Source organism: Oncorhynchus keta, chromosome 3, assembly GCF_023373465.1.
Source record: "Oncorhynchus keta strain PuntledgeMale-10-30-2019 chromosome 3, Oket_V2, whole genome shotgun sequence".
Classification (NCBI taxonomy): Eukaryota; Metazoa; Chordata; class Actinopteri; order Salmoniformes; family Salmonidae; genus Oncorhynchus; species Oncorhynchus keta.
In genome coordinates, this window is record NC_068423.1 from 12366691 (window position 1) to 12382373 (window position 15683).

General features: G+C 41.7%; 2 protein-coding genes across 3 annotated transcripts; one reads left to right on the top strand and one right to left on the bottom strand.

The window, feature by feature from the left end:
* Positions 1-88: 88 nt before the first annotated feature.
* Positions 89-2323, bottom strand: mrpl43 (mitochondrial ribosomal protein L43). Its single transcript, XM_035749104.2, has 4 exons — positions 1700-2323; positions 1305-1512; positions 1006-1112; positions 89-647 (listed from the first exon to the last, which is right to left on the bottom strand). Exons 2-4 carry the CDS (start codon positions 1433-1435, stop codon positions 430-432), a joined length of 456 nt encoding a protein of 151 aa, XP_035604997.1. The 5' UTR covers positions 1436-1512; positions 1700-2323; the 3' UTR covers positions 89-429.
* Positions 1767-8348, top strand: twnk (twinkle mtDNA helicase). 2 transcript variants are annotated; one of them, XM_035749088.2, is made up of 5 exons: positions 1767-1835; positions 4040-5430; positions 5750-5990; positions 6084-6333; positions 6640-8348. In XM_035749088.2, the coding sequence occupies exons 2-5, from the start codon at positions 4065-4067 to the stop codon at positions 7021-7023; spliced, it is 2241 nt and encodes a 746-aa protein (XP_035604981.1). In that variant the 5' UTR covers positions 1767-1835; positions 4040-4064; the 3' UTR covers positions 7024-8348. The 2 variants fall into 2 exon arrangements, with proteins under 2 accessions (XP_035604981.1, XP_035604988.1); XM_035749095.2 differs by lacking the exon at positions 1767-1835 and adding an exon at positions 3051-3311.
* Positions 8349-15683: the final 7335 nt, after the last annotated feature.

Sequence of the window (15683 nt, forward strand, 5' to 3'; positions counted from 1 at the left end):
AAACGCTTGAACAGTTTAAATGATCATCCACGTAAATACCTCGCAGGGTCTTAAATTAGCCCCTCCCAAATGATCACAACTTAGTCACTTCTGAGTCTAAAACATTGACCACTTTATTCTATTCGTAAAACACAGCTGTAGTGAGCAGTTTGAAATACTCGTTTGGACACAAACTGTTCTGTATGCACGCCACTGATACCAGTTGACAAGCCTCTGATAACTGTGCAAAATTCATTCAAACGGAAAGGGCAGATATGCTATAACATATCTGGTGATTCAGGTGTTTCAGAAACACAATGGCTGGTCTGCCATGGAGTTGCTCTGGACAGTTCTGTGGAGAGTGGACACCTGACCTGTATTCGTTCTACCACTGATGAGGGTGACGATAACAGACAAAAATATTGCCAGTATTATGAGGTTTCACAGTCTTTAGTTGGCCTGCTGTTTCTGTGGTCCGATTGGTCCAATGGACAGGGGTCGGTTAGTGAAGGGATGCCATTGGCCCTGGATGCTGGGGCTGTCTGTGTGGATGGGCTTGCGGATACGGATGATATCCAGGCCAGACTGGTTGGTCAGTTTGGTTATTAACTCTGCGATCTGTTGAGACGTCTTGCTTGTGATGGCTTCCTCCTTCACATTGCCGTTTACTGCAGGAAAACACAAGGCACATTCACAATTCCTCGAGATGTGGGATGTTTTGATAAAACGTCATCTGCATCACATGAATGTCCAAACTGCAATAATCACAATGTAATGTAAAAATGAATTTGAAAAAAATTATATACAACGACATTGGTTCACTGCACAATGATCCTGGATCACACTCAATGACAGAACATGAACGGTTTGGCTCTAGCGCCACCTACCGTAATGTTTGTGTAATGCAGCCACAAAAATGTGACGAGTTCATATTACTGTAGCAGTGAATTCTGATATGGCGGAACAATATTTAATACATCGACGTGAACATTTCTCCATACAAAATATCACTTAATTCACACTTACAGTATTCTGCAACAATTTTAGGGATCCTGCAGGACTGAGGAGATACGTAGACAACGGTTCCAGGGTTCTTTTGGGCAAAATCCACCACTCCTTCTTCAATGAATTCCCTAAGAAAGGATTTGTTGATAATCATTTACATTGAATTAATTTAGCAGATGCTCTTATCCAGAGCGACGTACAGTTAGTGCATTCATCTTAAGATAAATAGGTGGGACAACCACATATCACAGGCATAGAAAGCACACTAGATAATAAATGGTAACTAATCACAATATGCTAGATAGCTTTATGACACTAACCTGGCTCCCAGAGAGCTCTGTCCATTCTTGGAGAAGATGAGGGAAATGCGCTTCATTTGACAAACATACCGACCCACCCCGTTTTGCAGAACACTTTGTAGGAAGCGACTCGGGGTGCCTCGAGATGTCATTTTCAATATTGATAAATACTTTGACCTCTATATAAATGTAAAATGTGTATGTTTTTTAACTTCCATGGACTAAGTAGCTAAAGGACGATTTGACGGGCATGAGAAGAACATGCAGTCCGTCAAGTGAAAAGTCCGGGCGGAAAGACAAACACAGGAATCAATAAATGTTAAATTAATTTATACATGTTATACATTTGAGTTGTATTTTCGATGTAAAAAAAATCTAATATAAATATTAAATAGATTTACCAATCACAAACTTACAATCAAAGCGTTCTCTTTGTATGATTTGTGTATGCGATGAGAATACTAGTTTGATGGCTTTGTTTCACACGGACGTATTTTTATAACGCAACAAAAGCCCGCAAAAGCATGCATGGAAGAAGAAATGTAAGAAAAGGTTGGTGTGCATCATTATAATTTTAGTTTAGTTTGAAAGAATGTATGCGGGGATGCATATCAATATAAAAGATTAAAGCTACCGCAACCTCGCTTTTGTCCACTTCTGTCTTCCTTTTTTTGGCCTCTTAAATCACGTGTCAAACGCATTCCATGCAAAGCCGAGTGTTTGCGGTATGTCGCTCCTCCCTTCGTCAATCAAGTAACGTTACATGATTGATGAATTAAGGTCACTGATTAGTTAAGAACTCCCCTCACCTGGTTGTCTAGGTCTTGAGTTTGACACCCCTGTAAAAATGTTGCTAGCTAGCTTAGGTCACAAATGACTCACGTCAGTTAGCTAATTACCACAGCCACTAAGTCATAAACCACACCAATTTATACAATTTATCTTCTTAACATGTGATTTTAACTTAACCACACAGCAAACCTTATGACTAACCTTAAATTAAGACCAGAAAGCTACCCCATGAATGTTTACAATATAGCCAGTGGAAACCGGTAGTTAGCTGGTTAACAACAACCAGCATCTAGTGCAGAGGTTGGTGACCCTGGTTCTGGAGTGCCACGTGCTATTGATTTAACCGACCTGGAAGACCAGGTGGGATACATTTAGGCAGTAATTTAACTGATCAATCGTCTCAGTTGGTCAGAAGTGTGGTGCCCAGTTGGAACAAAATCATGCAGTACCTGCGGCCCTCCAGGAACAGTTGCATACCCCTGATCTAGTGGTTAATGTACAGCAGGGTTCCCCAATTGGCGGCCCGAAATAGATTTGATTTGGCCCCAAGTTTTCTGAACAAAGTAAATAACACAAAAGACAGAAATCCCCAGGAAATCAGTTCAAAGCCATTTTTATTTAGGAAATCTGTTCTCAAGTATTTCCAGCATAAATAGAGAGACATAGCTATGGAATCGTAAACAAATGTTATCAAAACATTTTTTTTTCTTCAAATACTAGCTAACTATATTTGTTTGGGCTTCTTGTGGTCAATTTGCATTGTACAAATTAATGATATTTTCTGGCCATGGTTTCCATTAGGAAAATGTGGCGCCAGACTGGGTGACCCGGAAAATTTAGATTTACCGGCCATTTGAGATACACTATATATACAAAAGTACATATTAGTGAATTGAGCAACACCCACTGCAGACAGGTGTATAAAATTGAGCACACAGCCATGCGATCTCCATAGACAAACATTGCCAGTAGAATGGCCTTACTGAACAGCTAAATGACTTTCATCGTGGCACCGTCATAGGATGCCACCTTTCCAACGCGTCAGTTTGTCAAATTTCTCTCCTGCTAGAGCTGCCCGGTCACCTGTAAGTGCTGTTATTGTGAAGTGGAAACATGTAGGAGCAACAACGTCTCAGCCGTGAAGTGGTAGGCAACACAAGCTCACAGAACGGGACTGCTGAGTTCTGAAGTGGACAGCCTAACATGCTTTTCAAACAGTTGGAGACAGACAGAACGGTGTGTTCATAACAGTTCAACTTTGCTAGCTAGCAAATAGATCCAAGTTGGCTAAACTTCAAATATAAAGATTAGCTGGTTAATCACTTGATTTTTTTTGAGACCAGTGTTCATTTTCTATAGCCAGATGCCTGCTACAAGAAGTTAGTGCATTATGCATAGTTCTAGTTAAATTTGTAACAAAAAAGGGAATTTTCATAGATGCTTGAAAGCCAAATAAAAAGCAGGTTAAACTATTTTGATGAAATAAATTCATTTTTACTGGGTCTTATGGTTGTGGAAGGCTTGTGTGTGTGATAATTGTGTTGGATAAATAAGATACATGATGAATTACGAAAATACACAGACCAATTCAATTCCACTAAATAATGCAAATTAACCTATAGACCAACAAGCATGAAGGTAAAATGTATTTACATCAACTGGTATTTCCATCAATGAATAAAAAGCATTATTTTGCCATGGATTTTTTTCTGGTCATTTTGTCGAGCAACGGTTTTATTTACCTGCTTTTCTTTTGGGGGGGGGGGGCAAAGGCCGGCAATTAACGGCTAACGTAAACCCTGGTTCCGGCCCTGACTATACACTCAATTTTAAAAAATGTCCCGCGGCTGAATGTAGTTGGTATCCCTAATGTACAGTATGTAGCTAGTAGCTTGCGAGCTAACTGATTAGCATAGCTATGTTTTTCCTTGCTGGTTGTGTAATCCTTCTTTGGTATGTTTCAGGTCCAATGTCTTGAACAGGTAACAGATGTGGATGAGCTGGTTCCTGAAAGGGACCACCTGTCTCTTGCAGGTGGCAGCCCGCAGCACCCCAAGGCTGCCTCCCCAAAGATGCCTCTCTTCCTCCCTTGTCAGAGTCCTAACCAAGCCACACACCCCAAGATTTGCTATTCCTTCATACTATCCTCAGGGACAACTATGGGGGATGTCATTGCCAATCATTTGTACCAGGAGCTACAAAAAAGATACCAAGTCTATCCTAGACTTTCCTGTCGACCCTATTACAGTGACCGATATCAAACAATATCTACGCTCTAAAGACATCCCATTCCATGATGGCTACAGCTGCTTGCACGCCCCCAGCATGTTCCTGGACTCGGCTGTGGGTGTCCCTGCGGATACAGGGAGGGAGAGCTTTACAATGTTCATTGACAAAACCACAGGCCAATTTCTGTGCAAGGAGACGCTGGTGGAGGGGAGCTGGGAGGACCTGCAGGACTGCCTGGAGGTGATGCAGAAGGAGGGCCAGGCCTCCCTCAGCCCTCACGTGCTGCTGGGATACCCCGAAAGCCTGGAGGAGCGGGAGGAGAAGGAACAGGAGCTCAGGGAGGTGCAGAGGATCTGGTCCAGTGCCGTGCCCTTCTCAGACCTCCCTGACGAGGAGGCACAGCTAGTCAAAACCATGTTCCAGATCAGCAAGATCTCCAACGCCACACTCAAAAAGTTTGCGGTGAGGTTATTCAAGCCCACCAAGAGCCTGGTGTTCCCCTGGTTTGGTGGAAGGGACTCCAGCCTGCGGGGCGTCAAGCTGCTATCCGCCCAGAGCATGGAGGGCGGGACGGTGGCTTATACCGAGGCCACAGTGCCCAAGGCTGGCTCCTACCACAACCTGTTTGGACTACCTCTGGTGGGACGCATGGACTCTGAGGTGGTGCTGACAGGCCAGGAGGTGGATACCCTGGCAGTGAGCCAGGCCACAGGCCTGCCCAGTGTGGCTCTGCCCCGGGGTGTTAACACTCTGCCCCCAGCTCTCCTGCCCTACCTGGAACAGTTCAAGCGGGTCACCCTGTGGCTGGGAGGGGACATGCGCTCCTGGGAGGCCTCCAAGATCTTCTCCAGGAAGCTGGGTCTTAAGCGCTGCTCCCTAGTGCGCCCGGGGGAGTTCCAGCCCTGTCCTCTGGAGGCCCTGTTCCAGGGCAGGAACCTGGCCCGCATCGTCAAAGCCTCCATCCCCGCCGCCCACAAGTCCATTGTGTCGTTCAGGCAGCTCAGGGAGGACGTCTACGGGGAGCTTGCCAACACGGAACAGGTGGCTGGGGTGAAATGGACCAGGTTTCCAGAGCTCAACAGGATCATGAAGGGTCATCGCAAAGGGGAACTGACAGTCTTCACAGGTATAGCGTATAGTAGGATGACATATTGTCATTTGATCATGTTGTTCTACACAGACGTATATAGTTTCTGTACAGCACTTTGAGATATCAGCTGATGTACGAAGGGCTATATAAATAAATTTGATTTTATTTGATATAGCTAGTTATGGTAGAATATGCTTCAAATTGGGGTTGATTTTTAACCTGACACTAGACTGAGAATATTGCTTTACTGTGTAAGTCAAAACAAAAGCAAATTATCAATCTGCTACCAGACTATGTTGATCGTGGCTCTAACTTTAATGTACCTCTCCTCCCTTTTTTTCCTTCTCCCCTCCAGGACCCACGGGCAGCGGCAAGACCACCTTCATCAGTGAGTTTGCCCTGGACCTGTGCATGCAGGGCGTCAACACGCTGTGGGGCAGCTTTGAGATCAACAACGTGCGCCTGGCCAAGATCATGCTGACCCAGTTTGCCATGCAGAGGCTGGAGGAGAACCTGGACCAGTACGACTCGTGGGCCGACAGGTTCGAGGACCTGCCCCTCTATTTCATGACCTTTCACGGGCAGCAGAACATCAAGTGAGTCCTCTGAAAGTGTTGAGTGATATGTCAATCTGTAGATGTACTGTACAGCTTGAGTTGTATATAACTTCCTCCTCTCTCCCTTTGCAGAGCTGTGCTGGACACCATGCAACATGCTGTCTACCTTTACGACATCAGTCACGTGATCATTGACAACCTGCAGTTCATGATGGGCCAGGAGAACCTCTCTGTAGACAAGTTTGCCGTCCAGGACCACATTATCGGAGCTTTCAGGAAGTTTGCCACCAACAGCAGCTGTCACGTCACTCTGATCATTCACCCCAGGAAAGAGGAGGACGACAGAGAACTACAGACAGCGTCCATCTTTGGAACAGCCAAGGTGAGTACAGGGTTAAATCTAATACTGAATCATGTCAATATAAATGTGGCTTCCTTGTTTGCCTCTTTAAAGCATTGAGTGCTTTCATTACACCTGTCATTCTGTTGGGCGCATCGCTATGTTTGATCGATAGGTGGTGCTTGTGACAACATTATCAAAAACAGTTCCATGTACTGTATATGTATTAGTTTCACAGGCCCGCATTCTTTTTCAATCAAAGAGATTCACCACAACACACATTGTCACCAATGTATGTTTAACCTATATGTGTTGGTACTAGTAACCTTTGAAACTCCTGTCTACCAGGCCAGCCAGGAGGCAGACAACGTGCTCATCCTGCAGGAGAAGAAGCTGGTGACATGCCCCGGCCGGAGGTCCCTCCAGGTGGCCAAGAACCGCTTCGACGGAGACGTGGGCATTTTCCCTCTGGAGTTCAACAAGGCCTCGCTCACTTTCTCCGGCCCAGTCAAGGGCAAGCACAAGCTGAGAAAGGTCAAAGGTGACAAGGGGGAGGGGTCAGATAATGAGGAGTCTTTAGGACAAACTCTAAAGAAGGAGGAGACAACGGTTAAAAAGGAGAAACTAGTGAAGTTGGAGAGGCCACCCAAAGCTACCAAAACTCCCAGAGCTGTTAAGAGTCCTGCAGCAGGGAAGGGCACACCAGAGGGCGAGGGGAAGAAACAGCCATAGAGAGAAGACTTCACTCGTTGATCTAAGCAAAGAACATTGTCTCAGTGTATAATGATTTGAAATGACAGAAAGGTATTGGGCCTTAATTTATGGTACAGTATCATAAAAAGAAGGAAAATGTATTGCTTAATATTGATGATTTGTCACCTGATTGTAAAATGTGCTTACTTATGTCACAGAAAGATGGAATGAAATATGTTATCTAAAGGAGAAAAGAGCTATGTAAAATAACATTAGTATGATATGTTGATATGTTGGCAACGAATGACCATTGAAGAGTACAGTATTGGCACTTGAAGTAACTACCCAGTGTTTCCAGATTTCTATGAAATGATTATTAATACTTACAATATGAGGGAAATAGTTTTCCTTACAAAAATTGTAATTAAGTAGGTTGAAAAGCAGCTTTTTTTTTTTGGAATGGTGTAGGCATATAATGGTCATAAGATATTCATTCAAGTAGACCACTGATTGGCCAGCTCATCCTCGTCTAAACCACTGATTGGCCAGCTCATCCATCTCAGGGAGATGACATCATATTCTATGAGGAAATAGCAAGCATTTTGAAACTGGATGTTTGAGATATAAGTTTGAGATGGTTTTATTTTGTTTTTTCTTCAATTTATGCATTGGCCACAAATGCAAATATAGGACAAGTCAACAACATTATTTGCATATGAGTTAACAGAATATTAACTTTAAAAAAAGTGATATTTTCACTGGGCAGCTCCTTTTAAAATAATAGTTGAAAGATCGTTGACTTACCGAAATGAAGTTCTGACAGTATTTATATTTCTACTACTACTGTACTGTTATATCTGCTTTTCCCCACTCAAAGGTGGTGAAATTCCGTTAAGCTAAACTCCGTTAATCCAAACCCTTGACTGTCCATGTTATTACATGTATTGCTATATAGTAAAAGTATACTGTCATAACAGGAGCTAGGACTTCTGAGGTACAGTATTCCACCAGGATAAGCACCATCACTGTATGTGGATTGTTGCAGAATGTGAATGTTACCCTCTACTGAACACAGATATAGTGCTGCTTGTTTGCCTCATTAAAACGTCAAGCGCTCATGTGCAATTCTGATCCCTAGAGGGTGTCTGTGATTCATCCAAAGAGTGTCCGCTGTGAGTTGCCATGCATACTCATGGGTGATTTATTTACAGTAGGCCTATGTAGCTAACCTACAGCTTAGTACGTTTATGTAATACCAGCGTCCAGATGAAAATAATCAGGTTTGTGCCCCCTACTGAAATATTATCCGACACCCCTGATGTACTGTGTCCCAATGTCATAACAACATTACATTTTTAAACCGACCTCGACGCAGACCATGCGTTTCTACATTAAATACTCACTAAAGAACACTCAATTATTCCTTAACTTGCATTCCATGTCAGGGATTCTCATGATATTCAGATTGATGTATAGTACAGGGATATCGGGGGTTCATAGTATTGTTCCTCTTCTCTCAGGATTGAAATGATAAGACTGTGGAGTCTGTCAGATCCACTAGTGGTCTTCCCTACACAGAGCAGTCCTAGGAAGCTCCTGGCTGGCAAGACACACTGTTTAAACACATGGCCTATAGTCCACCTGAGCTCTCTGGGCAGCTGCTGGAACTAAAATATTGTTCTTAGCACAGTGAATCATATCCCCCTCCAAAAATGGTATTGTGTTCTTGTAGTCTAGCCACAGAGTCGCATGCTGTACTTGAGAGGTAGGGAAACCCAACAGGATATCATCCACTCATTGCTAAACACAAGCGATGGACATGGGAGTCATTTTAGTGTGACACACAGCTTTGCTGAGACAGCAGCAGGGGAGACAGTTTCTGGGCAGATTTGGTGCTAGGTTTTTCATTCCATGATTTCCCCCCTCGGTTCTGAGGTTTTTCTTAATGTGCCGTTTTCATGTGAATGCTTTACTGCTGTCGAAGTAGGCTACAGTAAGTGAACATTCCATAATGATTCCAGGCTGTGTGGTTCTGGGTGTCTGGATGACAGTGTGGGTGTGGGACATTGGCGTTAAAAGAGTGGTTGAAAGAGGCCCTTTGTGCTCTCTGGGCGTTCCTGGATGGGGACGGCGGCTCCATCACTTACCAGCATCGGCTCCAAGGGGTAGGAAACGGACACAAACACAACTGAATGCATATGTCACATACACATGTTTCTACGCACACATGGTAAAAAAAACAGTCATTACCGTAGTCAGCATTTGTGATAATCATACATCCATGAAACCCTGAATGGTTCACATATGTTTTCTTCTTCTTCGCGTAACAGTTCTATATTGCATTCAACAACCATGTTTATCAATTTCCTCAAGATCACATGGAATAGAAACCTGCTGTTGAATGGACTGAGTACATAGGAAACAATAAGCAGTGAATAAGAGGACCGTTTTGAAAGAGGAACTATGATCAGGTATTGATATCCCCAGTTCCTCAAAGTCCTGATACTTCATTGTTTTGATTTCTGATTTGTTAAATCTGATCTGAGCTCTGTGCTCATTCAACTTACTGACATCTGGAGAAGGAGAGGAGGATGGAACACATCAGAGCAGCAACTTAATTATGGAGGAGGCAAAGCACGAGATCTTTGTAACCACAGGAATTTCACTTATCAAACTCAAGTGTCTTGACTGTTTCAGGATATAAGGGAAATTGGCAATAGCTCATAATCTCCTCACGCAAATGTAAAGGTTTATCTTCAGAGAGCTTATACGTTATGTACTGTACACTTCATCTAACACAAGCATAGAGCCGTGCAGATATAGCAGGAGTCTCAACAATCTCGTTTACCCCATGAAGCCTCTATACTGCTATTTTCTAATATAAGGTTGGTGGGGATGGATATGCAGAGTTCTTCGGTCCATTAACTCATTTTGAGATCAAGGCAACTATGTGGACAAAGCTGGAGGTACAGTGCCTTACAGCCCAAATTTAAAATGGAGGAAATTTTGATTTTGCGTCACTGGCCTACACACAATACCCCATAATGTCAAAGTGGATTTATGTCTTTAGAAATTCTTACAAATTAATCAAAAATGAAAAGCTGAAAAGTATTGAATATATAATTATTCAACCTCTTTGTTATGGCAAGCTTTAATAAGTTCAGGATTTGCTTAAAAAGTCACATAAGTTGTATGGACTCACACTGTGTGAAATAATAGTGTTTAACATGATTTTTGAATGACTATCTCATCGCTGTACCTCGCACATACATCTGTAAGGTCCCTTAGTCGAGCAGTGAATTTCAAACACAGATTCAACCACAAAGACCAGGGAGATTTTCCAATGCCTCGCGGGAAAGTGAACTTATTGGTAGATAGGGTTTTTAAAAATGTCACTTCAAAGATACAGGCGTCCTTCCTAACTCAGTTACCGGAGAGGAAGGAAACCGCTCAGGGATTTCACCATGATGCCAATGGTTACTTTAAAACAGTTACAGAGTTTATGGCTCTGATAGGAGAAAACTGAAGATGGATCAACAACATTGTAGGTACTCCATAATATTAACCGAAATGACAGAGTGAAAAGAAGGAAGCCTGTACAGAATAAAAATATTCCAAATCATGCATTCTGTTTGCAATAAGGCACTAAAGTAAAAGTGGAAAAAATGTGGCAAGGAAATTAACTTTGTCCTGAATACAAAGTGTTATGTTTGGGGCAAATACAACACAACACATCAATGAGTACCACTCTTCATATTTTCAAGCATGGTGGTGGCTGCATCATGTAATGGGTATGCTTGTCATCGGCAAGGACTAGGGAGTTTTTTGGGGTGGATAAAAAGAAATGGAATAGAGCTGAGCCAAGGTAAATTCCTATTTCAGTCTGCAATCCAACAGACACTGGGAGACAAATTCATCTTTCAGCAGGACAATAACCTAAAACAAGGCCAAATATACACAGGAGCTGCTTACTAAAATGACATTGAATGTACCTAAGTAGCCTAGTTAAAGTTTTGCCTTGAAAATCTATGGAAAGACTTGAAAATGGCTGTCGAGCAATGATCAACTACCAACTTCACAACCTTTCAAGTATTTAATACAAGAATCCAGGTGTGCAATGCTCTTAGAGACTAACCCAGAGAGACTCACAGCTGTAATAACTGCCAAAGGTGATTCTAACATGTATTGACTCAGGAGTGTGATTACTTATGTAAATAAGACATTTCTGTTCTTTCTTTGAGTTCCTTCCTTCATTACATCTAGATCTTTTATTTCTCTCTCCTTCATGATCCTTCCTTCTTCATCATGACATTAATATTTCAATTAAAACCTGGTTTCTGCTTTACACTTCAGGGAATTTTGTTTTTATTTCATACTGTGTGCTTCCATCTATATAATATATAGAATAACACTTTTTTGGGGGGGCATAATTACATTAGTCTATTTCTCTGTATACTTCATGCTTAGGAAGGGCGTTATGCACCCCAAACATTTGATGGGGCACAAAGTACGTTAGGATGGCTGGGGGATGGTCCGGAGGGGGCTATGCCCCTCATCCGTAAGTTGGAGAATTTTGCACTTTTCAACACCTGAAACAGCTTTTTTTCCTGCAATCTAGAGACATCATCATTATGCTTAATTCTATGTAAAAAAAACATGTATATTTTTCTGCATATCTAAGCATACCACTCAAGCTGTCTGTATCCTCCTGACTGGTGGTTATTGTTTTAAAGAAACAAAATATGCTTCTCTGCATCTCTGCTAAAATCTGGGTAAAAGATTGAAAGGAATGTATCTTATTCAGTACACGTATTTCTTGTATTTCTACCAACCTTGCCAGAAGACGTGCCTGCTAAGATAGTTAGACAAGCTAGCTACTCTAACTTGATTGATAGCCTGAAATGGCTTCTTGGTACCTAATTATGAAGTTGGGAGATTGGGCTAACTAAAGCCAACTTCATAAAATTGGCTAGTAGTATTACAGAATTATACATTTGAAAATGATAATAATATATTATATATTTTAAATAGGACAAATATGTGCCCCTTATGGGCATGATGCCTCTGATGCTTAGTGTAGCATGCAGGACAGGTCTATGACTAAACTCCCTCATAGCCACATTACAGGCCACTACTGGCTCAGATTAGATGGGGATGAAGAAATTCTCTCCTCCCCTCTACTCTCCTCTCTCCTTTGGTTGCGAAGACATCAGGGGGATAATATCTTTCCGTCTGAATAACTCTTGTGCGCTTGGCATGTTTGACCCACGTGATCCTCCATCCTGAAAGCGCTTTAGAAGAGGATACACAACCGTTCAAAAGTTTGGGGTCACTTCAATATTTCCTTGCTTTTGAAAGAAAAGCACATTTTTGGTCCATTAAAATAACATCAAATTGATCAGAAATACAGTGTGGACATTGTTAATATTGTAAATGACTGTTTTTTTAATGGAATATCTACATAGGTGTACAGAGGCTCATTATGGGGTATAGTGTGTAGATTGATGAGGAAATTAAAATATTGAATCCATTTTAGAGTAAGGCTATAATGTAACAAAAAGGAAGGGGTCGGAATACTTTCCAAATGCACTGTGTATATACACACACTACCGTTCAAAAGTTTAGGGTCACTTACAAATGGCCTTGTTATCAAATTGATCAGAAATACAGTGTAGACATTGTTAATATTGTAAATGACTGTTGTAGCTGGAAACTGCTGATTTTAATGGAATATCTACATAGGTGTACAGAGGCCAATTACCAGCAACCATCACTCCTGTGTTCCAATGGCACGTTGTGTTAGCTAATCCAAGTTTATCATTTTAAAAGGCTAATTGATCATTCGAAAACCCTTTTGCAGTTATGTTAGCACAGCTGAAAACTGTGGTGCTGATTAAAGAAGCAATAAAACTGGCCTTCTTCAGACTAGTTGAGTATCTGGAGCATCATCCTTTGTGGGTTCAATTACAGGCTCAAAATGGCCAGAAACAAATACCTTTCTTCTGAAACTCATCAGTCTATTCTTGTTCTGAGAAATGAAGGCTATTGCATGCAAGAAATTACCAAGAAACTGAAGATATCGTATAACGCTGTGTACTACTCCCTTCACAGTACAGTGCAAACTGGCTTTAACCAGAATAGAAAGAGGAGTGGGAGGCCCCAGTGCTCAACTGAGCAAGAGGACAAGTACATTAGAGTGTCTAGTTTGAGAAACAGACGCCTCACAAGACCTCAACTGGCGGCTTCATTAAATAGTACCTGCAAAACACCGGTCTCAACGTCAACAGTGAAGAGGTGACTCCGAGATGCTGACCTAGGCAGAGTTGCAAAGAAAAAGCCATATATCAGACTGGCCAATAAAAATAAAAGATTAAGATGGACAAAACAACACAGACACTGGCCATCATCCTGGAGTCGCCGCTTCACTGTTGAAGTTGAGAAAGAAATAGCTTTTCTTTTAAAAACAAGGGCATTTCTGAGTGACTTCAAACTTTTGAACGGCAGTGTATGTGTTCTCTATGTATATTTCTAACCATATGGAGATCCTCCCCTCTGTATTCCCGGTCAGTCCCCAACCACAGGAAGGCTCATGTTTCTGCTCATTATGTCAATTTGACATTCCTGTTTGCTGGCTGTGTGTGTGACTGTGAGATGTACAGATGTAGGATCTTAATTTGAGGCAGTTTGCTACATCAAGAAAATGATCCTGCAACAACACGAAATGTGAATTATTATGTGGATTATAATTCATGGACATTTGTTGTAGGAGTTGACACATTTTTCATAAGGGAAAATCAAGTCTGACATTTCAAAGTGGAAATTACAGACTTCAGAAGCCTTTTCAAAATGACCAGTTGTACATTTCCTGCATTGCAAGAAAGTTCTCCTGCAACAGGGAATTCAAATGAAGATCCTACATCTGTAGATTAAACTGTTAATTGAATGTTGCAGAAAAATTATACTGATGTCTTATTAATTGACACAGAGATTGTATTACAGTTCTATTGATACTAGTACTATTTTTTTTAAAGTTGTGCTAACTTGTATCTATTGAAACTTAAGTTTACTCAACTCAACTTGATCTACTGAGTTGACAAAACTTAAATATTTAAGGCAGCATAGTTACCGACAAAAAAACACAATGATACCATGATATCTGTGTTAATATGGAGGAATGAAATATAATATCTATTTTGTATACTAGTAGTGCACAGCTAAACTGAAAATGCACACAGTAGTGCACATTGTGATAAAAGCACCAAATTTGGTGTAGATGAAGATGCATGTACCCTGAAATGTACCCTGGTATATACAGTGCCTTGCGAAAGTATTCGGTCCCCTTGAACTTTGCGACCTTTTGCCACATTTCAGGCTTCAAACATAAAGATATAAAACTGTATTTTTTTGTGAAGAATCAACAACAAGTGGGACACAATCATGAAGTGGAATGACATTTATTGGATATTTCAAACTTTTTTAACAAATCAAAAACTGAAAAATTGGGCGTGCAAAATTATTCAGCCCCTTTACTTTCAGTGCAGCAAACTCTCTCCAGAAGTTCAGTGAGGATCTCTGAATGATCCAATGTTGACCTAAATGACTAATGATGATAAATACAATCCACCTGTGTGTAATCAAGTCTCCGTATGAATGCACCTGCACTGTGATAGTCTCAGAGGTCCGTTAAAAGCGCAGAGAGCATCATGAAGAACAAGGAACACACCAGGCAGGTCCGAGATACTGTTGTGAAGAAGTTTAAAGCCGGATTTGGATACAAAAATATTTCCCAAGCTTTAAACATCCCAAAGAGCACTGTGCAAGCGATAATATTGAAATGGAAGGAGTATCAGACCACTGCAAATCTACCAAGACCTGGCCGTCCCTCTAAACTTTCAGCTCATACAAGGAGAAGACTGATCAGAGATGCAGCCAAGAGGCCCATGATCACTCTGGATGAACAGCAGAGATCTACAGCTGAGGTGGGAGACTCTGTCCATAGGACAACAATCAGTCGTATATTGCACAAATCTGGCCTTTATGGAAGAGTGGCAAGAAGAAAGCCATTTCTTAAAGATATCCATAAAAAGTGTTGTTTAAAGTTTGCCACAAGCCACCTGGGAGACACACCAAACATGTGGAAGAAGGTGCTCTGGTCAGATGAAACCAAAATTGAACTTTTTGGCAACAATGCAAAACGTTATGTTTGGCGTAAAAGCAACACAGCTCATCACCCTGAACACACCATCCCCACTGTCAAACATGGTGGTGGCAGCATCATGGTTTGGGCCTGCTTTTCTTCAGCAGGGACAGGGAAGATGGTTAAAATTGATGGGAAGATGGATGGAGCCAAATACAGGACCATTCTGGAAGAAAACCTGATGGAGTCTGCAAAAGACCTGAGACTGGGATGGAGATTTGTCTTCCAACAAGACAATGATCCAAAACATAAAGCAAAATCTACAATGGAATGGTTCAAAAATAAACATATCCAGGTGTTAGAACGGCCAAGTCAAAGTCCAGACCTGAATCCAATCGAGAATCTGTTGAAAGAACTGAAAACTGCTGTTCACAAATGCTCTCCATCCAACCTCACTGAGCTCGAGCTGTTTTGCAAGGAGGAATGGGAAAAAATGTCAGTCTCTCAATGTGCAAAACTGATAGAGACATACCCCAAGCGACTTACAGCTGTAATCGCAGCA

Bases quoted from the DNA above. Each gene is read 5' to 3' on its own strand.
- mrpl43 (XM_035749104.2), bottom strand. From the start codon at position 1,435: ATGACATCTCGAGGCACCCCGAGTCGCTTCCTACAAAGTGTTCTGCAA. The intron at 1,113-1,304 runs GTTAGTGTCATA...ATCCTTTCTTAG, and splicing joins CAGAGCTCTCTGGGAGCCAG to GGAATTCATTGAAGAAGGAG. The intron at 648-1,005 runs GTAAGTGTGAAT...GTTTTCCTGCAG, and splicing joins TAAAATTGTTGCAGAATACT to TAAACGGCAATGTGAAGGAG.
- twnk (XM_035749088.2), top strand. From the start codon at position 4,065: ATGTGGATGAGCTGGTTCCTGAAAGGGACCACCTGTCTCTTGCAGGTG. The intron at 5,991-6,083 runs GTGAGTCCTCTG...CTCCCTTTGCAG, and splicing joins CACGGGCAGCAGAACATCAA to AGCTGTGCTGGACACCATGC. The intron at 6,334-6,639 runs GTGAGTACAGGG...CCTGTCTACCAG, and splicing joins CCATCTTTGGAACAGCCAAG to GCCAGCCAGGAGGCAGACAA.